This window comes from Saccoglossus kowalevskii, chromosome 15, assembly GCF_978046115.1.
Source record: "Saccoglossus kowalevskii chromosome 15, keSacKowa6.1, whole genome shotgun sequence".
In the NCBI taxonomy this organism is placed as follows: domain Eukaryota; kingdom Metazoa; phylum Hemichordata; class Enteropneusta; family Harrimaniidae; genus Saccoglossus; species Saccoglossus kowalevskii.
Window position 1 is genome coordinate 16,307,675 of NC_140655.1, and position 27,837 is coordinate 16,335,511.

Below are 27,837 nucleotides of genomic sequence, written 5' to 3' on the forward strand. Positions count from 1 at the left end.
TTTTGTGTTGTGGTGTATTGTGTTTACCGGTGCTGTGCCGCGTGCGATTGTGCGGTAGTGCACGGTGCATGTAACGTTATGAAAACATCTATTGGGACATATTATTGGTGATATTCCCCCTTATGCTCTTAGCAACAGTTTATAAGCACTAACTTTCATCACGAGTAAAATTTGGTGAGCAGAGTTTTGCGAGTCAACAAAATTTTGCTGACCAAAATCAGAGAAAGATTTTTTGTTATAGTGTGTACAAAATTTCTATTTGAAAATGATAAGGGCCTAGACATTGAAACAGATAGGGTGGCTAGAAGAGTCAATTTTGTTCACCTTTTTACAATAAGGATTCCGTGTCTGATTTGGTGAAAAACATTCTGCTGACTTGCATTCGCCTACCGAATGATCTCACCGACATTTTTCTAACCGTATTCTGCTCACCACTAATTCAACCTACCGGTTCATGGCGTGGCCGAGTAGCTTCATATTAAATCAGACATACGATGCTTTTATAGTGTTACATTACACATTAACGATTTATAGCTACTATTGACAAAACTCAATATGTCTTCAATATTCAGAGTGACATCTGCTGGGTTCAATTACCCACAATGCCTCTGAGTTATGGTTCCGGTTTTACGCAATTGTAATTTTGAGGAGTGGTGACCACATTTTCCTGATGTAGACGTATGCATATAGTTCGTTCAATCTACTTTTGGTAAAACAAAATCAGTGTTTTGTCTTTTAAATCCTTGAAGAATCACGTGGTCTTGCGTGAATTGAAACACTAAGTATTATATTTGTAGTATTCTTGTAGATTTATTATATTATAATTGGATCAAATGTCAAGGAAATTAACTGTTCATGCACTAGTTAAGCTGTGAAAATAATCGTTGTATTTTGTAGGTACATTTCTAGCCGATACAGCGTCATGCCTGGTTTGATAAATCGACACACGCGGAATCCTTTGCCGCTGCACAATTGTAGGATAACGGGCTGTGTAAATGGTTACTCTGCGGGGATCACTGCCTACCTCACATACTGCAACGATGAGGACCACTTGGTCGATGGATTATACGTTATGCCTACCACTGAGTTCAGTACTGTGGTGGCGTTTGAAGCCCAAGTTTACGGTAGAAATTATACCGCTTCCATCCGTGAGAAGAGTAAATGTGAATGTGTTCTCAGCGAAACTCCCAGCATCACTAGCGGCCACATGTGCCTAAATCAGGGGAAGTTTGTAATCAATGAATTCGACGAGACTCGTGTATTTGCAGCCACGGTTGGGACTATTCCGCCGTTTGGTACTGTCACTCTATTGATCAGTGTTGTATTCGAGTTAGAAATAACAAAAGATGGTGCTCTTCTTTTCAAACTTCCCTCTGTGTTTACACCTCGCTTCTCGCCCCCAATCCTTCCAGACCAAACCAGCCTTATCAGTTTCTCGTACACTGGACCAGATGAACGTGCACATGCAAACAGTTTGGGAAGCCTGCTTGAAATTGCCACTGACATACCTTTGAACACAATTAAGTATGAATTTGAATTTCAATTGGAGATCAAGGCCCCTGGCTTATTGTCTGGCGTATCGAGTTCAACTCACTCTATCCGAGTTGACGCTGATCCCTTAGCCGTTGATGCCTCTGACGTATTCGTCACCCTTGCGGAACCGCATGATTTCAAGAAAGACTTCAGAATGATGATATATCTGGCAAAACCACACGAACCGTCAGTGGTAATAGAACTTGGTGACATGACTGGAACCGAGTACGTGGAATTTCTGAAAACTACCGAAGATTTTTCAAATCTTGATAACAAAGAAGACAAGACAATAGACAAAGACAGAGTGACGAAGCTACGGAATCGGCTTCATCGAGACATCATGCACGTTCCTGTTATCATGCTCAATTATTCGCCGGATTTCCGTGAACTTGAAGACACGTTAAATAAAAAATTCGAAGTGCCTAGTGAGTTTATCTTTGTCATCGATCGGAGTGGAAGTATGAGTGGTGCTAACATTGCAAACGCGCGGGAAACGCTAATGCTGTTCATGAAGAGCTTGCCAATGACTTGCCAATTCAATATAATCGGCTTCGGTTCCAGCTTCAAGCCTTTGTTTGAATGCAGTCGCCCATACACCCAGGTAACAATTAGCGAATGTAGTCAGTATATAACGAAGATGAAAGCAGACATGGGTGGCACTAATTTATTCTCACCCTTGGAGTGGATTTACAAAAAGCCGATTTGCCGTGGATTCCCTCGCCACGTGTTTGTTCTAACGGATGGCACAGTCAACAACGTACAACAGGTGATTGAACTAGTCAAGAACAATTCACATAATACAAGGTAATAATTGAAAATTTATTAAGATTCTATCGTTCATATATCTTCTATTGTATATTACATGACGATAATTGGTCATAATGGTGTTTGAAGCGACGCTGTAATCGTGACTGGGCACGTGCACGCAAATAGCTTGTACTGTGTGTAGGTAAAATGCTCGCGCAAGGCTCATTTGATATTTGCGTGGGGATATTTTACAACCAGTTGAATAGTTAGCCAAATAATATCGACGTTGGACGCTTTTGACTGAAGAAACGTTAGTATGAAGACATTTCTGGGATTTAAACTCCGATGAGAGTTAAATGCCGAGGCCGCAAGCAGGAGTCTGAGTAGGAGGGTTTTGTACTCGACTTAAAATCTGCCACAAAAAGCCATCTTAAATGACTGGCATCGAGGTTTCTCAAGGGACAGCGTGTATCCAGATCGTATCTATGTTTTCGAACCAATCATTGATGATTTTTAAGCTTGTCAAGGGTCTCCTCAATAATGTTACTTATTTCTATAAATGTCGATATACAAGTCCTAGGACAATTTATGACAAGAAAGAGTTTCGGCATGATTATAGTTGTTGTTATGGAAACCGGAGAGTTGAAGTGAGAGGGTCGTCACCTGCGCACGCGCGGGAATTGAGTCCCAATCGACGATAACAACACACGCTAAAAACGCAAAGGCTTATGGTTGGATGCTTGTTTGTAAACAATGACACGCCATGGCCATCTGACGCATGCGCAGGTGACGACTTCCCCGCTTTAAAGCATAATAAGTATTGTGGCGAAGCAATTGGTGATTTACCGTTCACCGCGAGATCGCGGAATACGTGAAAGGCACCGACAACATCTAATGATTTGATTTTGAATTTGAATCTCAGAGTGAATTATAGCGTTGGGATTCTCATCTTTCATCGAAATTGACATCACATATAACATTACATTGTGAATATTATATGAATCGCCGTCGATCAGTTTTCTAAGTTATGTAGGTATTGTGTGTAGTTAGTTTATTTGAAGAGAATTAACACACTGGATATTATTCTCTTTCATCCCTGGGTATTTTTCATTGTATAATTATATTTTGTGACCTTGAATTTGTTATGGGAACAGAACTCATTGGTACTCATGCCATACTCGTTTACCGAAACATCTCTTATAATACTTCAAGTTCAAGGCTCCAGGCTCACTTACAATTACAAAGTTCTACTCTGCACGTGCATCAAATTTCATACGAATAATTGTTTCCTTTTTAGAAAACAAGCTCCGAGCATTTCCTTATAACCACATTTTGGTGAGCGTCACTACCGCCGTGATTCCATTGCTTAATTTCTTGATGGATTGGATAGTTGAAATAAATAACGCTAATTGCATTAGTGCCCTCTAGCGGCAAAGCGCTCTTATGACGTCAAACTAACGTAGACAGTTTAATCAATGGCATTTATATAGACAACTCTAATCGATAGTTATACTCAATTACGTCACAGTGGAGCTTCGACGCTAGATGGCGCGACTTATTACAATGGCGGATTTTGTGCGTTTTCCAATCATATCAGCGGAACATGATTTACATTCCTCCTATTTTCTCACACTTATTTACTATTGTAACGGCACGTGTTCTTTTACATGGAATATGTTATTTGATTGCAATCTTATTGAAAACGAGTATTCTCATTAAATCTGCACATTTGATCATTTCAGTGAATTTACACACACACTTCAACACTAATGAGTATATTAGAAAAAGATATTCGATTTTTCTTCAAGCCTTTCTTGGTCATACGTGATCTTTTCATCGTGACATGAGGCTTTCAAAACACATCAGCAAATAAAGTAATTCGTGATATATTGTAAGGGAAGTTACGACGCAATTGTAATCCGAGACACAATCCGATTCTGGCGATAAAACTACACAGCGCTCGCAGTAGCAATCTAACTATAATATGAATAATTGGTACAAATGTCTATAACAGAATGCAATTCGTCGTGTCTCATGTCGCACACTAATCTGTAGCGCAACACAAGCATTTTAATGATCAACATTAAGTTGGAATCATCCCTAAAGGATATAGATGTACGGCAATTACGAGAAGAAAGAGTTTTATTCTTGTATCCGTGACGAAAAGAAAACTAAATCCCGCATCGCTACCAAATTACTCTAAAAATCATGAACGTACAACAATGATCAGAACGAAAACTTCATAACTGCCCCATTTTATCTATTATTGGAATCACATTGTAATGTGACATAACCAATTTTATGTAATGTGACATAACCAATGTTGTGTAATGTGACATAACCAATTTTATGTAATGTGACATAACCAATTTTATGTAATGTGACATAACCAATTTTGTGTAATGTGACATAACCAATTTTATGTAATGTGACATAACCAATTTTGTGTAATGTGACATAACCAATGTTGTGTAATGTGACATAACCAATTTTATGTAATGTGACATAACCAATTTTGTGTAATGTGACATAACCAATTTTATGTAATGTGACATAACCAATTTTATGTAATGTGACATAACCAATTTTATGTAATGTGACATAACCAATTTTATGTAATGTGACATAACCAATTTTGTGTAATGTGACATAACCAATTGTATGTAATGTGACATAACCAAATGTATGTAATGTGACATAACCAAATGTATGTAACGTGACATAACCAAATGCATGTAATGTGACGTAACCAATTGTTTGTGAGGTGACATACCAAATGGATGTAATGTTACATAACCAAATGTATGTAATGTGACATAACCAAATGTATGTAATGTGACATACCAAATGTATGCAATGTGACATAACCAATTTTATGTAATGTGACATAACCAATTTTGTGTAATGTGACATAACCAAATGTATGTAATGTGACGTAACCAATTGTATGTAATATGACATAACCAAATGTATGTAATGTGACATAACCAAATGTATGTAATGTGACATAACCAAATGCATGTAATGTGACGTAACCAATTGTTTGTGAGGTGACATACCAAATGTATGTAATGTTACATAACCAAATGTATGTAATGTGACATAACCAAATGTATGAAATGTGACATAACCAAATGTATGTAATGTGACATACCCAAATGTATGTAATGTGACATAACCAATTGTATGTAATGTGACATAACCAATTGTATGTAATGTGACATAACCAAATATATGCACTTTGGCAGCATTGTACTTCCATATACTCTCGGTGGAAAATTTTTCACGCATTTCCTATATAAAGAACGACCATAAGATATATCGACGTTGTTGCAGGTAGCGTTTATCAATGCGAATCAAATACATTCATGAATTTATGTCTGTCAGATTGGTCTTTTTATTATATAACTTGTATGGATTTTTTAATCGGCATAAGCAGTGTATGTCGAGGACAGAAGAATGATTGGGCTCAGATATCTGTCTTTACTATCTGTATTTCTCCAATTTGATGCATTCGTTACTTTACGTCGATGATGAAGGTAATAATTATAAATTGTAAGTAAATACCGTGTGTGGATGACGTGCAGAGACTCAAAATACGTTGACCTCAGTTAACATCACTGACAAGTAGAATCTCGAACAACATGTCGATCACGCATTTTTGTATTATTTAAAGAGATCACTCAGTTTCACTCAGTGATTTGCGTCTTCTTTAAACTGTCTCTGTGACTCCTGTGTGTTTTCCCGCGATTTGAGTACGACCAGAAGAGACAGAAGAGATACGCGTTACATATTTAGAAACACTAACATTCAGTAAACAAAAATGCAGCATGCTAATATAGATTCTTACCATATTACTTAAGACATCGCTTCTTGAGTATTCAGGATCCGTATTTAATTTTCATTATTCAAAAAAATCATTTGAGAAGAATTATTGAACAAATCTGGCGAATCTGATGCCAATCAAGTACGTTACATACTTACGGTCGTTGTTTGTTTATTTGTTCTGATATGTTCAACTGAGCCACGTGCCAGTAAATCATCGAGTATGTGTCGGTGTGGGTCAAAGGTCATGTATGATAAAGTGGGCAGGCGTGGGTTACGTGATATCATGAGTGGGTCACAAAATGTGGTGGCAGGTCACGACAACGTGAGTGAGTTCTCAGGCTTTGGTTACAGACCATTGTTAATATTGCGGCCATCGAATGTAAGTTACATTTCAAACCTAGTGTGAGGAAATCATCACGTGTGAGATACAGGTCATAACTAGTGTGTGAGAATCAACACGTGTGAGTTACAGGTCATACCCAGTGTAAGAGAATCATCACGTGTGAGATACATGTCACACCTAGTGTAAGAGAATCATCACTTGTGAGTTACAGGTCACACCTAGTGTAAGAGAATCATCACGTGTGAGTTACAGGTCATACCTAGAGTGAGAGAATCATGACGTGTGAGTTACAGGTCATACCCAGTGTAAGAGAATCATCACGTGTGAGTTACAGGTCACACCTAGTGTAAGAGAATCATCACGTGTGAGTTACAGGTCATACCCAGTGTAAGAAAATCATCACGTGTGAGTTACAGACCATACCTAGTGTAAGAGAATCATCACATGTGAGTTACAGGTCACACCTAGTGTGAAAGAATCATCACGTGTGAGTTACAGATCATACCTAGTGTGAGAGAATCATTACGTGTGAGTTACAGGTCACACCTATTGTAAGAGAATCATCACGTGTGAGCTACAGACCATACCTAGTGTGAAAGAATCATCACGTGTGAGTTACAGATCATAAATAGTGTGAGAGAATCATCACGTGCGAGTTACAGGTCATACCTAGTGTGAGAGAATCATCACGTGTGAGTTACAGGTCATACCTAGTGTGAGAGAATCATTACGTGTGAGTTACAGGTCACACCTAGTGTAAGAGAATCATCACGTGTGAGCTACAGACCATACCTAGTGTGAAAGAATCATCACGTGTGAGTTACAGATCATACCCAGTGTGAGAGAATCATCACGTGCGAGTTACAGGTCATACCTAGTGTGAGAGAATCATCACGTGTGAGTTACAGGTCATACCTAGTGTGAGAGAATCATTACGTGTGAGTTACAGGTCATACCTAGTGTAAGAGAATCATCGCGTGTGACTTACAGATCATACCTAGTGTGAGAGAATTATCACGTGTGAGTTACAGGTCATACCTAGTGTGAGAGAATCATCACGTGTGAGTTACAGGTCATACCTAATGTGAGAGAATCATTACGTGTGAGTTACAGGTCACACCTAGTGTAAGAGAATCATCACGTGTGAGTTACAGACCATACCTAGTGTGAGAGAATCATCACGTGCGAGTTACAGGTCATACCTAGTGTGAGAGAATCATCACGTGTGAGTTACAGGTCATACCTAGTGTGAGAGAATCATCACGTGTGAGTTACAGGTCATAGCTAGTGTAAGAGAATTATCACGTGTGAGTTACAGGTCATAACTAGTGTGTGAGAATCGTAACGTGTGAGTTACAGGTCACACCTAGTGTAAGAGAATCATCACGTGTGAGTTACAGGTCATACCCAGTGTAAGAGAATCATCCCGTGTGAGTTACAGGTCATACCTAGTGTGAGAGAATCATCACGTGTGAGTTAAATGCCATATCTAGTGTGAGAGAATCATCACGTGTGAGTCACAGGTCATACCTAATGTAAAATAATCATCACGTGTGAGTCACAGGTCATACCTAGTGTGAAAGAATCATCACGTGTGAGTCACAGGTCATACCTAGTGTGAAAGAATCATCACGTGTGAGTTACAGGTCATAACTAGTGTGAAAGAATCATCACGTGTGAGTCACAGGTCATACCTAGTGCGAAAGAATCATCATGTATGAGTTACAGCTCATACCCAATGTGAGAGAATCATCACGTGTGAGTTACAGGTCATAACTAGTGTGTGAGAATCGTAACGTGTGAGTTACAGGTCAAACCTAGTGTAAGAGAATCATCACGTGTAAGTTACAGGTCACACCTAGTGTAAGAGAATCATCACGTGTGAGTTACAGATCATACCTAGTGTAAGAGAATCATCACGTGTGAGTTACAGGTCACACCTAGTGTGAGAGAATCATTACGTGTGAGTTACAGGTCACACCTAGTGTAAGAGAATCATCACGTGTGATCTACAGACCATACCTAGTGTAAGAGAATCATCACGTGTGAGTTACAGGTCATACCTAGTGTGAGAGAATCATTACGTGTGAGTTACAGGTCACACCTAGTGTAAGAGAATCATCACGTGTGAGTTACAGGTCACACCTAGTGTAAGAGAATCCTCACGTGTGAGTTACAGGTCATAACTAGTGTGTGAGAATCGTAACGTGTGAGTTACAGGTCATACCTAGTGTAAGAGAATCATCACGTGTGAGTTACAGTTCATAACTAGTGTGTGAGAATCGTAACGTGTGAGTTACAGGTCATACCTAGTGTAAGAGAATCATCACGCGTGAGTTACAGGTCACACCTAGTGTAAGAGAATCATCACGTGTGAGTTACAGGTCACACCTAGTGTGAGAGAATCATCACGTGCGAGTTACGAGTTACAGGTCATACCTAGTGTGAGAGAATCATCACGTGTGAGTTACAGGTCATACCTAGTGTGAGAGAATCATCACGTGTGAGTTACAGGTCATAGCTAGTGTAATAGAATCATCACGTGTGAGTTACAGGTCACACCTAGTGTAAGAGAATCCTCACGTGTGAGTTACAGGTCATAACTTGTGTGTGAGAATCGTAACGTGTGAGTTACAGGTCACACCTAGTGTAAGAGAATCATCACGTGTGAGTTACAGGTTATACCCAGTGTAAGAGAATCATCACGTGTGAGTTACAGGTCATACCTACTGTGAGAGAATCATCACGTGTGAGTTACAGGTCATAACTAGTGTGTGAGAATCGTAACGTGTGAGTTACAGGTCACACCTAGTGTGATAGAATCACCACGTGCGAGTTACAGGTCATACCTAGTGTGAGAGAATCATCACGTGTGAGTTACAGGTCATACCTAGTGTGAGAGAATCATTACGTGTGAGTTACAGGTCACACCTAGTGTAAGAGAATCATCACGTGTGATCTACAGACCATACCTAGTGTAAGAGAATCATCACGTGTGAGTTACAGGTCATACCTAGTGTGAGAGAATCATTACGTGTGAGTTACAGGTCACACCTAGTGTAAGAGAATCATCACGTGTGAGTTACAGGTCACACCTAGTGTAAGAGAATCCTCACGTGTGAGTTACAGGTCATAACTAGTGTGTGAGAATCGTAACGTGTGAGTTACAGGTCATACCTAGTGTAAGAGAATCATCACGTGTGAGTTACAGGTCACACCTAGTGTAAGAGAATCATCACGTGTGAGTTACAGGTTATACCCAGTGTAAGAGAATCATCACGTGTGAGTTACAGGTCATACCTACTGTGAGAGAATCATCACGTGTGAGTTACAGGTCATAACTAGTGTGTGAGAATCGTAACGTGTGAGTTACAGGTCACACCTAGTGTGATAGAATCACCACGTGCGAGTTACAGGTCATACCTAGTGTGAGAGAATCATCACGTGTGAGTTACAGGTCATACCTAGTGTGAGAGAATCATTACGTGTGAGTTACAGGTCACACCTAGTGTAAGAGAATCATCACGTGTGATCTACAGACCATACCTAGTGTAAGAGAATCATCACGTGTGAGTTACAGGTCATACCTAGTGTGAGAGAATCATTACGTGTGAGTTACAGGTCACACCTAGTGTAAGAGAATCATCACGTGTGAGTTACAGGTCACACCTAGTGTAAGAGAATCCTCACGTGTGAGTTACAGGTCATAACTAGTGTGTGAGAATCGTAACGTGTGAGTTACAGGTCATACCTAGTGTAAGAGAATCATCACGTGTGAGTTACAGGTCACACCTAGTGTAAGAGAATCATCACGTGTGAGTTACAGACCATACCTAGTGTGAGAGAATCATCACGTGCGAGTTACGAGTTACAGGTCATACCTAGTGTGAGAGAATCATCACGTGTGAGTTACAGGTCATACCTAGTGTGAGAGAATCATCACGTGTGAGTTACAGGTCATAGCTAGTGTAATAGAATCATCACGTGTGAGTTACAGGTCACACCTAGTGTAAGAGAATCCTCACGTGTGAGTTACAGGTCATACCTAGTGTGAGAGAATCATTACGTGTGAGTTACAGGTCACACCTAGTGTAAGAGAATCATCACGTGTGATCTACAGACCATACCTAGTGTAAGAGAATCATCACGTGTGAGTTACAGGTCATACCTAGTGTGAGAGAATCATCACGTGTGAGTTACAGGTCACACCTAGTGTAAGAGAATCATCACGTGTGAGTTACAGGTCACACCTAGTGTAAGAGAATCCTCACGTGTGACTTACAGGTCATAACTAGTGTGTGAGAATCGTAACGTGTGAGTTACAGGTCACACCTAGTGTAAAAGAATCATCACGTGTGAGTTACAGACCATACCTAGTGTGAGAGAATCATCACGTGCGAGTTACGAGTTACAGGTCATACCTAGTGTGAGAGAATCATCACGTGTGAGTTACAGGTCATACCTAGTGTGAGAGAATCATCACGTGTGAGTTACAGGTCATAGCTAGTGTAATAGAATCATCACGTGTGAGTTACAGGTCACACCTAGTGTAAGAGAATCCTCACGTGTGAGTTACAGGTCATAACTTGTGTGTGAGAATCGTAACGTGTGAGTTACAGGTCACACCTAGTGTAAGAGAATCATCACGGGTGAGTTACAGGTCATACCCAGTGTAAGAGAATCATCACGTGTGAGTTACAGGTCATACCTACTGTGAGAGAATCATCACGTGTGAGTTACAGGTCATAACTAGTGTGTGAGAATCGTAACGTGTGAGTTACAGGTCACACCTAGTGTGATAGAATCACCACGTGCGAGTTACAGGTCATACCTAGTGTGAGAGAATCATCACGTGTGAGTTACAGGTCATACCTAGTGTGAGAGAATCATTACGTGTGAGTTACAGGTCACACCTAGTGTAAGAGAATCATCACGTGTGATCTACAGACCATACCTAGTGTAAGAGAATCATCACGTGTGAGTTACAGGTCATACCTAGTGTGAGAGAATCATTACGTGTGAGTTACAGGTCACACCTAGTGTAAGAGAATCATCACGTGTGAGTTACAGGTCACACCTAGTGTAAGTGAATCCTCACGTGTGAGTTACAGGTCATAACTAGTGTGTGAGAATCGTAACGTGTGAGTTACAGGTCATACCTAGTGTAAGAGAATCATCACGTGTGAGTTACAGGTCACACCTAGTGTAAAAGAATCATCACGTGTGAGTTACAGACCATACCTAGTGTGAGAGAATCATCACGTGCGAGTTACGAGTTACAGGTCATACCTAGTGTGAGAGAATCATCACGTGTGAGTTACAGGTCATACCTAGTGTGAGAGAATCATCACGTGTGAGTTACAGGTCATAGCTAGTGTAATAGAATCATCACGTGTGAGTTACAGGTCACACCTAGTGTAAGAGAATCCTCACGTGTGAGTTACAGGTAATACCTAATGTGAGAAAATCATCACGTGTGAGTTACAGGTCATACCCAGTGTTAGAGAATCATCACGTGTGCGTTACAAGTCATAAGTAGTGTAAGAGAATCATCACGTGTGAGTTACAGGTCATAACAAGTGTGAAATAATCATCACGTGTGAGTTACAGGTCATAAGTAGTGTGAGAGAATCATCACGTGTGAGTTAAATGCCATATCTAGTGTGGGAGAATCATCACGTGTGAGTTACTGGTCATACCTAGTGTGAGAGAATCATCACGTGTGAGTTACAGGTCATAACCAGTGCGAGAGAATCATCATGTGTGAGTTACAGGTCACACCTAGTGTAAGAGAATCATCACGCGTGAGTTACAGGTCATACCCAGTGTAAGAGAATCATCACGTGTGAGTTACAGGTCATACCTACTGTGAGAGAATCATCACGTGTGAGTTACAGGTCATAACTAGTGTGTGAGAATCGTAACGTGTGAGTTACAGGTCACACCTAGTGTGATAGAATCACCACGTGCGAGTTACAGGTCATACCTAGTGTGAGAGAATCATCACGTGTGAGTTACAGGTCATACCTAGTGTGAGAGAATCATTACGTGTGAGTTACAGGTCACACCTAGTGTAAGAGAATCATCACGTGTGATCTACAGACCATACCTAGTGTAAGAGAATCATCACGTGTGAGTTACAGGTCATACCTAGTGTGAGAGAATCATTACGTGTGAGTTACAGGTCACACCTAGTGTAAGAGAATCATCACGTGTGAGTTACAGGTCACACCTAGTGTAAGAGAATCCTCACGTGTGAGTTACAGGTCATAACTAGTGTGTGAGAATCGTAACGTGTGAGTTACAGGTCATACCTAGTGTAAGAGAATCATCACGTGTGAGTTACAGGTCACACCTAGTGTAAAAGAATCATCACGTGTGAGTTACAGACCATACCTAGTGTGAGAGAATCATCACGTGCGAGTTACGAGTTACAGGTCATACCTAGTGTGAGAGAATCATCACGTGTGAGTTACAGGTCATACCTAGTGTGAGAGAATCATCACGTGTGAGTTACAGGTCATAGCTAGTGTAATAGAATCATCACGTGTGAGTTACAGGTCACACCTAGTGTAAGAGAATCCTCACGTGTGAGTTACAGGTAATACCTAATGTGAGAAAATCATCACGTGTGAGTTACAGGTCATACCCAGTGTTAGAGAATCATCACGTGTGCGTTACAAGTCATAAGTAGTGTAAGAGAATCATCACGTGTGAGTTACAGGTCATAACAAGTGTGAAATAATCATCACGTGTGAGTTACAGGTCATAAGTAGTGTGAGAGAATCATCACGTGTGAGTTAAATGCCATATCTAGTGTGGGAGAATCATCACGTGTGAGTTACTGGTCATACCTAGTGTGAGAGAATCATCACGTGTGAGTTACAGGTCATAACCAGTGCGAGAGAATCATCATGTGTGAGTTACAGGTCATACCTAGTGTGTGAGTTACAGGTCATAACTAGTGTGAAAGAATCATCACGTGTGAGTTACAGGTCATACCCAGTGTTAGAGAATCATCACGTGTGCGTTACAGGTCATAAGTAGTGTAAGAGAATCATCACGTGTGAGTTACAGGTCATAACTAGTGTGAGAGAATCATCACGTGTGAGTTACAGGTCATAAGTAGTGTGAGAGAATCACCACGTCTGAGTTACAGGAAATACCTAGTGTGAGAGAATCATCACGTGTGAGTTACAGGTCATACCTTGTGTGAGAGAATCACCACGTGTGAGTTACAGGTCATACCTAGTGTGAGAGTATTATCACGTGTGAGTCACAGGTCATACCTAGAGTGAAAGAATCATCACGTGTGAGTTACAGGTCATACCTAATGTAAAATAATTATCACGTGTGAGTCACAGGTCATACCTAGTGTGAAAGAATCATCACGTGTGAGTCACAGGTCATACCTAGTGTGAAAGAATCATCACGTGTGAGTTACAGGTCATAACTAGTGTGAAAGAATCATCGCGTGTGAGTTACAGGTCATAACTAGTGTGAAAGAATCATCACGTGTGAGTTACAGGTCATACCTAATGTGAGAAAATCATCACGTGTGAGTTACAGGTCATAACTAGTGTGAAAGAATCATCACGTGTGAGTTACAGGTCATACCCAGTGTTAGAGAATCATCACGTGTGCGTTACAGGTCATAAGTAGTGTAAGAGAATCATCACGTGTGAGTTACAGGTCATAACTAGTGTGAGAGAATCATCACGTGTGAGTTACAGGTCATAAGTAGTGTGAGAGAATCATCACGTGTGAGTTAAATGCCATATCTAGTGTGCGAGAATCATCACGTGTGAGTTACGGGTCATACCTTGTGTGAGAGAATCATCACGTGTGAGTTACAGGTCATAACTAGTGCGAGAGAATCATCATGTGTGAGTTACAGGTCATACCTAGTGTGTGAGTTCCAGACCATACCTAGTGTGAAAGAATCATCACGTGTGAGTTACAGATCATACCTATTGTGAGAAAATCATCACGTGTGAGTTACAGGTCATACCTATTGTGAGAGAATCATCACGTGTGAGTTACAGATCATATCTAGTGTGTAAGAATCATCACATGTGAGTTGCAGGTTCTAAGTAGTGTGACAAAATCATCACGTGTGAGTTACAGGTCATATCTAGTGTGAAAGAATCCTCGCGTGTGAGTTACATGTTCTAACTAGTGTGAGAGAATCATCACGTGCATGTTACAGTTCATACCTAGTGTGAGAGAATCATCTCGTGCGAGTTAGAGGTCATATCTAGTGTGAGAAAATCATCACGTGTGAGTTACAGGTCATACCTAGTGTGAAAGAATCATCATGTGTGATTTACAGGTCATATCTAGTGTGAGAGAATCATCACGTGTGAGTTACAGGTCATACCTGGTGTGTGAGAATCATTACGTGTGAGTTACAGGTCACACCTAGTGTAAGAGAATCATCACGTGTGAGTTACAGACCATACCTAGTGTGAGAGAATCATCACGTGCGAGTTACAGGTCATACCTAGTGTGAGAGAATCATCACGTGTGAGTTACAGGTCATACCTAGTGTGAGAGAATCATCACGTGTGAGTTACAGGTCATAGCTAGTGTAATAGAATCATCACGTGTGAGTTACAGGTCACACCTAGTGTAAGAGAATCCTCACGTGTGAGTTACAGGTCATACCTAGTGTAAGAGAATCATCACGTGTGAGTTACAGGTCATACCCAGTGTAAGAGAATCATCACGTGTGAGTTACAGGTCATACCTAGTGTGAGAGAATCATCACGTGTGAGTTACAGGTCACACCTTGTGTAAGAGAATCATCACGTGTGAGTTACAGACCATACCTATTGTGAAATAATCATCACGTGCGAGTTACAGATCATACCTAGTGTAAGAGAATCATCACGTGCGAGTTACAGGTCACACCTAGTGTAAGAGAATCATCACGTGCGAGTTACAGGTCACACCTACTGTAAGAGAATCATCACGTGTGAGTTACAAGTCATACCCAGTGTTAGAGAATCATCACGTGTGCGTTACAGGTCATAAGTAGTGTAAGAGAATCATCACGTGTGAGTTAAATGCCATATCCAGTGTGGCAGAATCATCACGTGTGAGTTACAGGTCATACCTAGTGTGTGAGTTACAGACCATACCTAGTGTGAATGAATCATCACGTGTGAGTTACAGATCATACCTATTGTGAGAAAATCATCACGTGTGAGTTACAGGTCATACCTAGTGTGAGAGAATCACCATGTGTGAGTTACAGGTCATACCTAGTGTGAGAGTATTATCACGTGTGAGTTACAGGTCATAAGTAGTGTGTAAGAATCATCACGTGTGAGTTAAATGTCATATCTAGTGTGAGAGAATCATCACGTGTGAGTCACAGGTCATACCTAGAGTGAAAGAATCATCACGTGTGAGTTACAGGTCATACCTAATGTAAAATAATAATCACATGTGAGTCACAGGTCATACCAAGTGTGAAAGAATCATCACGTGTGAGTCACAGGTCATACCTAGTGTGAAAGAATCATCACGTGTGAGTTACAGGTCATAACTAGTGTGAAAGAATCATCACGTGTGAGTTACAGGTCATACCTAATGTGAGAAAATCATCACGTGTGAGTTACAGGTCATAACCAGTGTGAAAGAATCATCACGTGTGAGTTACAGGTCATACCCAGTGTTAGAGAATCATCACGTGTGCGTTACAGGTCATACGTAGTGTAAGAGAATCATCACGTGTGAGTTACAGGTCATAACTAGTGTGAAAGAATCATCACGTGTGAGTTACAGGTCACACCTAGTGTGAGAAAATCACCACGTCTGAGTTACAGGAAATACCTAGTGTGAGAGAATCATCACGTGTGAGTTACAGGTCATACCTAGTGTGAGAGAATCACCACGTGTGTGTTACAGGTCATACCTAGTGTGAGAGTATTATCACGTGTGAGTTACAGGTCATAAGTAGTGTGTAAGAATCATCACGTGTGAGTTAAATGTCATAGCTAGTGTGAGAGAATCATCACGTGTGAGTCACAGGTCATACCTAGAGTGAAAGAATCATCACGTGTGAGTTACAGGTCATACCTAATGTAAAATAATCATCACGTGTGAGTCACAGGTCATACCAAGTGTGAAAGAATCATCACGTGTGAGTCACAGGTCATACCTAGTGTGAAAGAATCATCACGTGTGAGTTACAGGTCATAAGTAGTGTGAGAGAATCATCACGTGTGAGTTAAATGCCATATCTAGTGTGGGAGAATCATCACGTGTGAGTTACGGGTCATACCTAGTGTGAGAGAATCATCACGTGTGAGTTACAGGTCATAACTAGTGCGAGAGAATCATCATGTGTGAATTACAGGTCATACCTAGTGTGTGAGTTACAGACTATATCTAGTGTGAAAGAATCATCACGTGTGAGTTACAGATCATACCTATTGTGAGAATATCATCACGTGTGAGTTACAGGTCATACCTATTGTGAGAGAATCATCACGTGTGAGTTACAGATCATATCTAGTGTGTAAAAATCATCACATGTGAGTTACAGGTTCTAAGTAGTGTGAAAAAATCATCACGTATGAGTTACAGGTCATATCTAGTGTGAAAGAATCCTCACGTGTGAGTTACATGTTCTAACTAGTGTGAGAGAATCATCACGTGCATGTTACAGGTCATACCTAGTGTGAGAGAATCATCACGTGCGAGTTAGAGGTCATATCTAGTGTGAGAGAATCATCACGTGTGAGTCACAGGTCATACCTAATGTGAGAAAATCATCACGTGTGAGTTACAGGTCATACCTAGTGTGAAAGAATCATCATGTGTGATTTACAGGTCATATCTAGTGTGAGAGAATCATCACGTGTGAGTTACAGGTCATAACTGGTGTGAGAGAATCATTACGTGTGAGTTACAGGTCACACCTAGTGTAAGAAAATCATCACGTGTGAGTTACAGACCATACCTAGTGTGAGAGAATCATCACGTGTGAGTTACAGGTCATACCTAGTGTGAGAGAATCATCACGTGTGCGTTACAGGTCATAAGTAGTGTAAGAGAATCATCACGTGTGAGTTACAGGTCATAACTAGTGTGAAAGAATCATCACGTGTGAGTTACAGGTCACACCTAGTGTGAGAAAATCACCACGTCTGAGTTACAGGAAATACCTAGTGTGAGAGAATCATCACGTGTGAGTTACAGGTCATACCTAGTGTGAGAGAATCACCACGTGTGTGTTACAGGTCATACCTAGTGTGAGAGTATTATCACGTGTGAGTTACAGGTCATAAGTAGTGTGTAAGAATCATCACGTGTGAGTTAAATGTCATATCTAGTGTGAGAGAATCATCACGTGTGAGTCACAGGTCATACCTAGAGTGAAAGAATCATCACGTGTGAGTTACAGGTCATACCTAATGTAAAATAATCATCACGTGTGAGTCACAGGTCATACCAAGTGTGAAAGAATCATCACGTGTGAGTCACAGGTCATACCTAGTGTGAAAGAATCATCACGTGTGAGTTACAGGTCATAAGTAGTGTGAGAGAATCATCACGTGTGAGTTAAATGCCATATCTAGTGTGGGAGAATCATCACGTGTGAGTTACGGGTCATACCTAGTGTGAGAGAATCATCACGTGTGAGTTACAGGTCATAACTAGTGCGAGAGAATCGTCATGTGTGAGTTACAGGTCATACCTAGTGTGTGAGTTACAGACTATACCTAGTGTGAAAGAATCATCACGTGTGAGTTACAGATCATACCTATTGTGAGAATATCATCACGTGTGAGTTACAGGTCATACCTATTGTGAGAGAATCATCACGTGTGAGTTACAGATAATATCTAGTGTGTAAGAATCATCACATGTGAGTTACAGGTTCTAAGTAGTGTGAAAAAATCATCACGTGTGAGTTACAGGTCATATCTAGTGTGAAAGAATCCTCACGTGTGAGTTACATGTTCTAACTAGTGTGAGAGAATCATCACGTGCATGTTACAGGTCATACCTAGTGTGAGAGAATCATCACGTGCGAGTTAGAGGTCATATCTAGTGTGAGAGAATCATCACGTGTGAGTCACAGGTCATACCTAATGTGAGAAAATCATCACGTGTGAGTTACAGGTCATACCTGGTGTGAAAGAATCATCATGTGTGATTTACAGGTCATATCTAGTGTGAGAGAATCATCACGTGTGAGTTACAGGTCATACCTGGTGTGAGAGAATCATTACGTGTGAGTTACAGGTCACACCTAGTGTAAGAAAATCATCACGTGTGAGTTACAGACCATACCTAGTGTGAGAGAATCATCACGTGCGAGTTACAGGTCATACCTAGTGTGAGAGTATCATCACGTGTGAGTTACAGGTCATACCTAGTGTGAGAGAATCATCACGTGTGAGTTACAGGTCATAGCTAGTGTAATAGAATCATCACGTGTGAGTTACAGGTCATAACTTGTGTGTGAGAATCGTAACGTGTGAGTTACAGGTCACACCTAGTGTAAGAGAATCATCACGTGTGAGCTACAGGTCATACCCAGTGTAAGAGAATCATCACGTGTGAGTTACAGGTCATATCTAGTGTGAGAGAATCATCACGTGTGAGTTACAGGTCATAACCAGTGTAAGAGAATCATCACGTGTGAGTTACAGGTCATACCTAGTGTGAGAGAATCATCACGTGTGAGTTACAGATCATACCTGGTGTGAGAGAATCATTACGTGTGAGTTACAGGTCACACCTAGTGTAAGAGAATCATCACGTGTGAGTTACAGACCATACCTAGTGTGAGAGAATCATCACGTGCGAGTTACAGGTCATACCTAGTGTGAGAGAATCATCACGTGTGAGTTACAGGTCATACCTAGTGTGAGAGAATCATCACGTGTGAGTTACAGGTCATAGCTAGTGTAAGAGAATCCTCACGTGTGAGTTACAGGTCATAACTTGTGTGTGAGAATCGTAACGTGTGAGTTACAGGTCACACCTAGTGTAAGAGAATCATCACGTGTGAGCTACAGGTCATACCCAGTGTAAGAGAATCATCACGTGTGAGTTACAGGTCATATCTAGTGTGAGAGAATCATCACGTGTGAGTTACAGGTCATAACCAGTGTAAGAGAATCATCACGTGTGAGTTACAGGTCATACCTAGTGTGAGAGAATCATCACGTGTGAGTTACAGATCATACATAGTGTAAGAGAATCATCACGTGCGAGTTTCAGGTCACACCTAGTGTAAGAGAATCATCACGTGCGAGTTACAGGTCACACCTACTGTAAGAGAATCATCACGTGTGAGTTACAGGTCATACCTAGTGTGAGAGAATCACCACGTGTGAGTTACAGGTCATACCTAGTGTGAGAGTATTATCACGTGTGAGTTACAGGTCATAAGTAGTGTGTAAGAATCATCAGGTGTGAGTTAAATGCCATATCTAGTGTGAGAGAATCATCACGTGTGAGTCACAGGTCATACCTAGAGTGAAAGAATCATCACGTGTGAGTTACAGGTCATACCTAATGTAAAATAATCATCACGTGTGAGTCACAGGTCATACCTAGAGTGAAAGAATCATCACGTGTGAGTTACAGGTCATACCTAATGTAAAATAATCATCACGTGTGAGTCACAGGTCATACCTAGTGTGAAAAAATCATCACGTGTGAGTCACAGGTCATACCTAGTGTGAAAGAATCATCACGTGTGGGTTACAGGTCATAACTAGTGTGAAAGAATCATCACGTGTGAGTTACAGGTCATACCTAATGTGAGAAAATCATCACGTGTGAGTTACAGGTCATAACTAGTGTGAAGGAATCATCACGTGTGAGTTACAGATCATACCTATTGTGAGAAAATCATCACGTGTGAGTTACAGGTCATAAGTAGTGTGAGAGAATCATCACGTGTGAGTTAAATGCCATATCTAGTGTGGGAGAATCATCACGTGTGAGTTACGGGTCATACCTAGTGTGAGAGAATCATCACGTGTGAGTTACAGGTCATAACTAGTGCGAGAGAATCATCATGTGTGTGTTACAGGTCATACCTAGTGTGTGAGTTACAGACCATACCTAGTGTGAAAGAATCATCACGTGTGAGTTACAGATCATACCTATTGTAAGAAAATCATCACGTGTGAGTTACAGGTCATACCTATTGTGAGAGAATCATCACGTGTGAGTTACAGATCATATCTAGTGTGTAAGAATCATCACATGTGAGTTACAGGTTCTAAGTCGTGTGAAAAAATCATCACGTGTGAGTTACAGGTCATATCTAGTGTGAAAGAATCCTCACGTGTGAGTTACATGTTCTAACTAGTGTGAGAGAATCATCACGTGCATGTTACAGGTCATACCTAGTGTGAGAGAATCCTCACGTGTGAGTTACAGGTAATACCTAATGTGAGAAAATCATCACGTGTGAGTTACAGGTCATACCCAATGTGAGAAAATCATCACGTGTGAGTTACAGGTCATACCCAGTGTTAGAGAATCATCACGTGTGCGTTACAAGTCATAAGTAGTGTAAGAGAATCATCACGTGTGAGTTACAGGTCATAACTAGTGTGAAATAATCATCACGTGTGAGTTACAGGTCATAAGTAGTGTGAGAGAATCATCACGTGTGAGTTAAATGCCATATCTAGTGTGGGAGAATCATCACGTGTGAGTTACTGGTCATACCTAGTGTGAGAGAATCATCACGTGTGAGTTACAGGTCATAACCAGTGCGAGAGAATCATCATGTGTGAGTTACAGGTCATATCTAGTGTGAGAGTATTATCACGTGTGAGTTACAGGTCACACCTAGTGTGAGAGAATCACCACGTCTGAGTTACAGGAAATACCTAGTGTGAGAGAATCATCACGTGTGAGTTACAGGTCATACCTAGTGTGAGAGAATCACCACGTGTGAGTAACAGGTCATACCTAGTGTGAGAGTATTATCACGTGTGAGTTACAGGTCATAAGTAGTGTGTAAGAATCATCACGTGTGAGTTAAATGTCATATCTAGTGTGAGAAAATCATCACGTGTGAGTCACAGGTCATACCTAGAGTGAAAGAATCATCACGTGTGAGTTACAGGTCATACCTAATGTAAAATAATTATCACGTGTGAGTCACAGGTCATACCTAGTGTGAAAGAATCATCACGTGTGAGTCACAGGTCATGCCTAGTGTGAAAGAATCATCACGTGTGAGTTACAGGTCATAACTAGTGTGAAAGAATCATCGCGTGTGAGTTACAGGTCATAACTAGTGTGAAAGAATCATCACGTGTGAGTTACAGGTCATACCTAATGTGAGAAAATCATCACGTGTGAGTTACAGGTCATAACTAGTGTGAAAGAATCATCACGTGTGAGTTACAGGTCATACCCAGTGTTAGAGAATCATCACGTGTGCGTTACAGATCATACCTATTGTGAGAAAATCATCACGTGTGAGTTACAGGTCATACCTATTGTGAGAGAATCATCACGTGTGAGTTACAGATCATATCTAGTGTGTAAGAATCATCACATGTGAGTTGCAGGTTCTAAGTAGTGTGACAAAATCATCACGTGTGAGTTACAGGTCATATCTAGTGTGAAAGAATCCTCGCGTGTGAGTTACATGTTCTAACTAGTGTGAGAGAATCATCACGTGCATGTTACAGGTCATACCTAGTGTGAGAGAATCATCACGTGCGAGTTAGAGGTCATATCTAGTGTGAGAAAATCATCACGTGTGAGTTACAGGTCATACCTAGTGTGAAATAATCATCATGTGTGATTTACAGGTCATATCTAGTGTGAGAGAATCATCACGTGTGAGTTACAGGTCATACCTGGTGTGAGAGAATCATTACGTGTGAGTTACAGGTCACACCTAGTGTAAGAGAATCATCACGTGTGAGTTACAGACCATACCTAGTGTGAGAGAATCATCACGTGCGAGTTACAGGTCATACCTAGTGTGAGAGAATCATCACGTGTGAGTTACAGGTCATACCTAGTGTGAGAGAATCATCACGTGTGAGTTACAGGTCATAGCTAGTGTAATAGAATCATCACGTGTGAGTTACAGGTCACACCTAGTGTAAGAGAATCCTCACGTGTGAGTTACAGGTCATACCTAGTGTAAGAGAATCATCACGTGTGAGTTACAGGTCATACCCAGTGTAAGAGAATCATCACGTGTGAGTTACAGGTCATACCTAGTGTGAGAGAATCATCACGTGTGAGTTACAGGTCACACCTTGTGTAAGAGAATCATCACGTGTGAGTTACAGACCATACCTATTGTGAAAGAATCATCACGTGCGAGTTACAGATCATACCTAGTGTAAGAGAATCATCACGTGCGAGTTACAGGTCACACCTAGTGTAAGAGAATCATCACGTGCGAGTTACAGGTCACACCTACTGTAAGAGAATCATCACGTGTGAGTTACAAGTCATACCCAGTGTTAGAGAATCATCACGTGTGCGTTACAGGTCATAAGTAGTGTAAGAGAATCATCACGTGTGAGTTACAGATCATAACTAGTGTGAAATAATCATCACGTGTGAGTTACAGGTCATAAGTAGTGTGAGAGAATCATCACGTGTGAGTTAAATGCCATATCCAGTGTGGGAGAATCATCACGTGTGAGTTACAGGTCATACCTAGTGTGTGAGTTACAGACCATACCTAGTGTGAAAAAATCATCACGTGTGTGTTACAGATCATACCTATTGTGAGAAAATCATCACGTGTGAGTTACAGGTCATACCTAGTGTGAGAGAATCACCACGTGTAAGTTACAGGTCATACCTAGTGTGAGAGTATTATCACGTGTGAGTTACAGGTCATAAGTAGTGTGTAAGAATCATCACGTGTGAGTTAAATGTCATGTCTAGTGTGAGAGAATCATCACGTGTGAGTCACAGGTCATACCTAGAGTGAAAGAATCATCACGTGTGAGTTACAGGTCATACCTAATGTAAAATAATAATCACATGTGAGTCACAGGTCATACCAAGTGTGAAAGAATCATCACGTGTGAGTCACAGGTCATACCTAGTGTGAAAGAATCATCACGTGTGAGTTACAGGTCATAACTAGTGTGAAAGAATCATCACGTGTGAGTTACAGGTCATACCTAATGTGCGAAAATCATCACGTGTGAGTTACAGGTCATAACCAGTGTGAAAGAATCATCACGTGTGAGTTACAGGTCATACCCAGTGTTAGAGAATCATCACGTGTGCGTTACAGGTCATAAGTAGTGTAAGAGAATCATCACGTGTGAGTTACAGGTCATAACTAGTGTGAAAGAATCATCACGTGTGAGTTACAGGTCACACCTAGTGTGAGAAAATCACCACGTCTGAGTTACAGGAAATACCTAGTGTGAGAGAATCATCACGTGTGAGTTACAGGTCATACCTAGTGTGAGAGAATCACCACGTGTGAGTTACAGGTCATACCTAGTGTGAGAGTATTATCACGTGTGAGTTACAGGTCATAAGTAGTGTGTAAGAATCATCACGTGTGAGTTAAATGTCATATCTAGTGTGAGAGAATCATCACGTGTGAGTCACAGGTCATACCTAGAGTGAAAGAATCATCACGTGTGAGTTACAGGTCATACCTAATGTAAAATAATCATCACGTGTGAGTCACAGGTCATACCAAGTGTGAAAGAATCATCACGTGTGAGTCACAGGTCATACCTAGTGTGAAAGAATCATCACGTGTGAGTTACAGGTCATAAGTAGTGTGAGAGAATCATCACGTGTGAGTTAAATGCCATATCTAGTGTGGGAGAATCATCACGTGTGAGTTACGGGTCATACCTAGTGTGAGAGAATCATCACGTGTGAGTTACAGGTCATAACTAGTGCGAGAGAATCACCATGTGTGAGTTACAGGTCATACCTAGTGTGTGAGTTACAGACTATACCTAGTGTGAAAGAATCATCACGTGTGAGTTACAGATCATACCTATTGTGAGAATATCATCACGTGTGAGTTACAGGTCATACCTATTGTGAGAGAATCATCACCTGTGAGTTACAGATCATATCTAGTGTGTAAGAATCATCACATGTGAGTTACAGGTTCTAAGTAGTGTGAAAAAATCATCACGTGTGAGTTACAGGTCATATCTAGTGTGAAAGAATCCTCACGTGTGAGTTACATGTTCTAACTAGTGTGAGAGAATCATCACGTGCATGTTACAGGTCATACCTAGTGTGAGAGAATCATCACGTGCGAGTTAGAGGTCATATCTAGTGTGAGAGAATCATCACGTGTGAGTCACAGGTCATACCTAATGTGAGAAAATCATCACGTGTGTGTTACAGGTCATACCTAGTGTGAAAGAATCATCATGTGTGATTTACAGGTCATATCTAGTGTGAGAGAATCATCACGTGTGAGTTACAGGTCATACCTGGTGTGAGAGAATCATTACGTGTGAGTTACAGGTCACACCTAGTGTAAGAGAATCATCACGTGTGAGTTACAGACCATACCTAGTGTGAGAGAATCATCACGTGCGAGTTACAGGTCATACCTAGTGTGAGAGAATCATCACGTGTGAGTTACAGGTCATACCTAGTGTGAGAGAATCATCACGTGTGAGTTACAGATCATACCTATTGTGAGAATATCATCACGTGTGAGTTACAGGTCATACCTATTGTGAGAGAATCATCACCTGTGAGTTACAGATCATATCTAGTGTGTAAAAATCATCACATGTGAGTTACAGGTTCTAAGTAGTGTGAAAAAATCATCACGTGTGAGTTACAGGTCATATCTAGTGTGAAAGAATCCTCACGTGTGAGTTACATGTTCTAACTAGTGTGAGAGAATCATCACGTGCATGTTACAGGTCATATCTAGTGTGAGAGAATCATCACGTGTGAGTCACAGGTCATACCTAATGTGAGAAAATCATCACGTGTGAGTTACAGGTCATACCTAGTGTGAAAGAATCATCATGTGTGATTTACAGGTCATATCTAGTGTGAGAGAATCATCACGTGTGAGTTACAGGTCATACCTGGTGTGAGAGAATCATTACGTGTGAGTTACAGGTCACACCTAGTGTAAGAGAATCATCACGTGTGAGTTACAGACCATACCTAGTGTGAGAGAATCATCACGTGCGAGTTACAGGTCATACCTAGTGTGAGAGAATCATCACGTGTGAGTTACAGGTCATACCTAGTGTGAGAGAATCATCACGTGTGAGTTACAGGTCATAGCTAGTGTAATAGAATCATCACGTGTGAGTTACAGGTCACACCTAGTGTAAGAGAATCCTCACGTGTGAGTTACAGGTCATAACTTGTGTGTGAGAATCGTAACGTGTGAGTTACAGGTCACACCTAGTGTAAGAGAATCATCACGTGTGAGTTACAGGTCATACCCAGTGTAAGAGAATCATCACGTGTGAGTTACAGGTCATATCTAGTGTGAGAGAATCATCACGTGTGAGTTACAGGTCATAACCAGTGTAAGAGAATCATCACGTGTGAGTTACAGGTCATACCTAGTGTGAGAGAATCATCACGTGTGAGTTACATATCATACATAGTGTAAGAGAATCATCACGTGCGAGTTTCAGGTCACACCTAGTGTAAGAGAATCATCACGTGCGAGTTATAGGTCACACCTACTGTAAGATAATCATCACGTGTGAGTTACAGGTCATACCTAGTGTGAGAGAATCACCACGTGTGAGTTACAGGTCATACCTAGTGTGAGAGTATTATCACGTGTGAGTTACAGGTCATAAGTAGTGTGTAAGAATCATCAGGTGTGAGTTAAATGCCATATCTAGTGTGAGAGAATCATCACGTGTGAGTCACAGGTCATACCTAGAGTGAAAGAATCATCACGTGTGAGTCACAGGTCATACCTATTGTAAGAGAATCATCACGTGTGAGTTACAGATCATATCTAGTGTGAGAGTATTATCACGTGTGAGTTACAGGTCACACCTAATGTGAGAGAATCACCACGTCTGAGTTACAGGAAATACCTAGTGTGAGAGAACCACCACGTGTGAGTTACAGATCATACCTGGTGTGAGAGAATCATTACGTGTGAGTTACAGGTCACACCTAGTGTAAGAGAATCATCACGTGTGAGTTACAGACCATACCTAGTGTGAGAGAATCATCACGTGCGAGTTACAGGTCATACCTAGTGTGAGAGAATCATCACGTGTGAGTTACAGGTCATACCTAGTGTGAGAGAATCATCACGTGTGAGTTACAGGTCATAGCTAGTGTAAGAGAATCCTCACGTGTGAGTTACAGGTCATAACTTGTGTGTGAGAATCGTAACGTGTGAGTTACAGGTCACACCTAGTGTAAGAGAATCATCACGTGTGAGCTACAGGTCATACCCAGTGTAAGAGAATCATCACGTGTGAGTTACAGGTCATATCTAGTGTGAGAGAATCATCACGTGTGAGTTACAGGTCATAACCAGTGTAAGAGAATCATCACGTGTGAGTTACAGGTCATACCTAGTGTGAGAGAATCATCACGTGTGAGTTACAGATCATACATAGTGTAAGAGAATCATCACGTGCGAGTTTCAGGTCACACCTAGTGTAAGAGAATCATCACGTGCGAGTTACAGGTCACACCTACTGTAAGAGAATCATCACGTGTGAGTTACAGGTCATACCTTGTGTGAGAGAATCACCACGTGTGAGTTACAGGTCATACCTAGTGTGAGAGTATTATCACGTGTGAGTTACAGGTCATAAGTAGTGTGTAAGAATCATCAGGTGTGAGTTAAATGCCATATCTAGTGTGAGAGAATCATCACGTGTGAGTCACAGGTCATACCTAGAGTGAAAGAATCATCACGTGTGAGTTACAGGTCATACCTAATGTAAAATAATCATCACGTGTGAGTCACAGGTCATACCTAGAGTGAAAGAATCATCACGTGTGAGTTACAGGTCATACCTAATGTAAAATAATCATCACGTGTGAGTCACAGGTCATACCTAGTGTGAAAGAATCATCACGTGTGAGTCACAGGTCATACCTAGTGTGAAAGAATCATCACGTGTGGGTTACAGGTCATAACTAGTGTGAAAGAATCATCACGTGTGAGTTACAGGTCATACCTAATGTGAGAAAATCATCACGTGTGAGTTACAGGTCATAACTAGTGTGAAGGAATCATCACGTGTGAGTTACAGATCATACCTATTGTGAGAAAATCATCACGTGTGAGTTACAGGTCATAAGTAGTGTGAGAGAATCATCACGTGTGAGTTAAATGCCATATCTAGTGTGGGAGAATCATCACGTGTGAGTTACGGGTCATACCTAGTGTGAGAGAATCATCACGT

General features: G+C 41.0%; 1 protein-coding gene across 1 annotated transcript in view; it reads left to right on the plus strand.

Annotated features, from left to right (window-relative positions):
* The first annotated feature begins 922 nt into the window (after positions 1-922).
* The window catches only part of LOC102807052 (von Willebrand factor A domain-containing protein 5B1-like), a 61,500-nt gene continuing 34,585 nt past the window's right edge, over positions 923-27,837 (plus strand). Inside the window, exon 1 of the mRNA XM_085490501.1 lies at positions 923-2,337. Within this exon, the coding sequence (XP_085346627.1) occupies positions 923-2,337 (1,415 nt within the window). The remainder of the gene's footprint in view (positions 2,338-27,837) is intronic.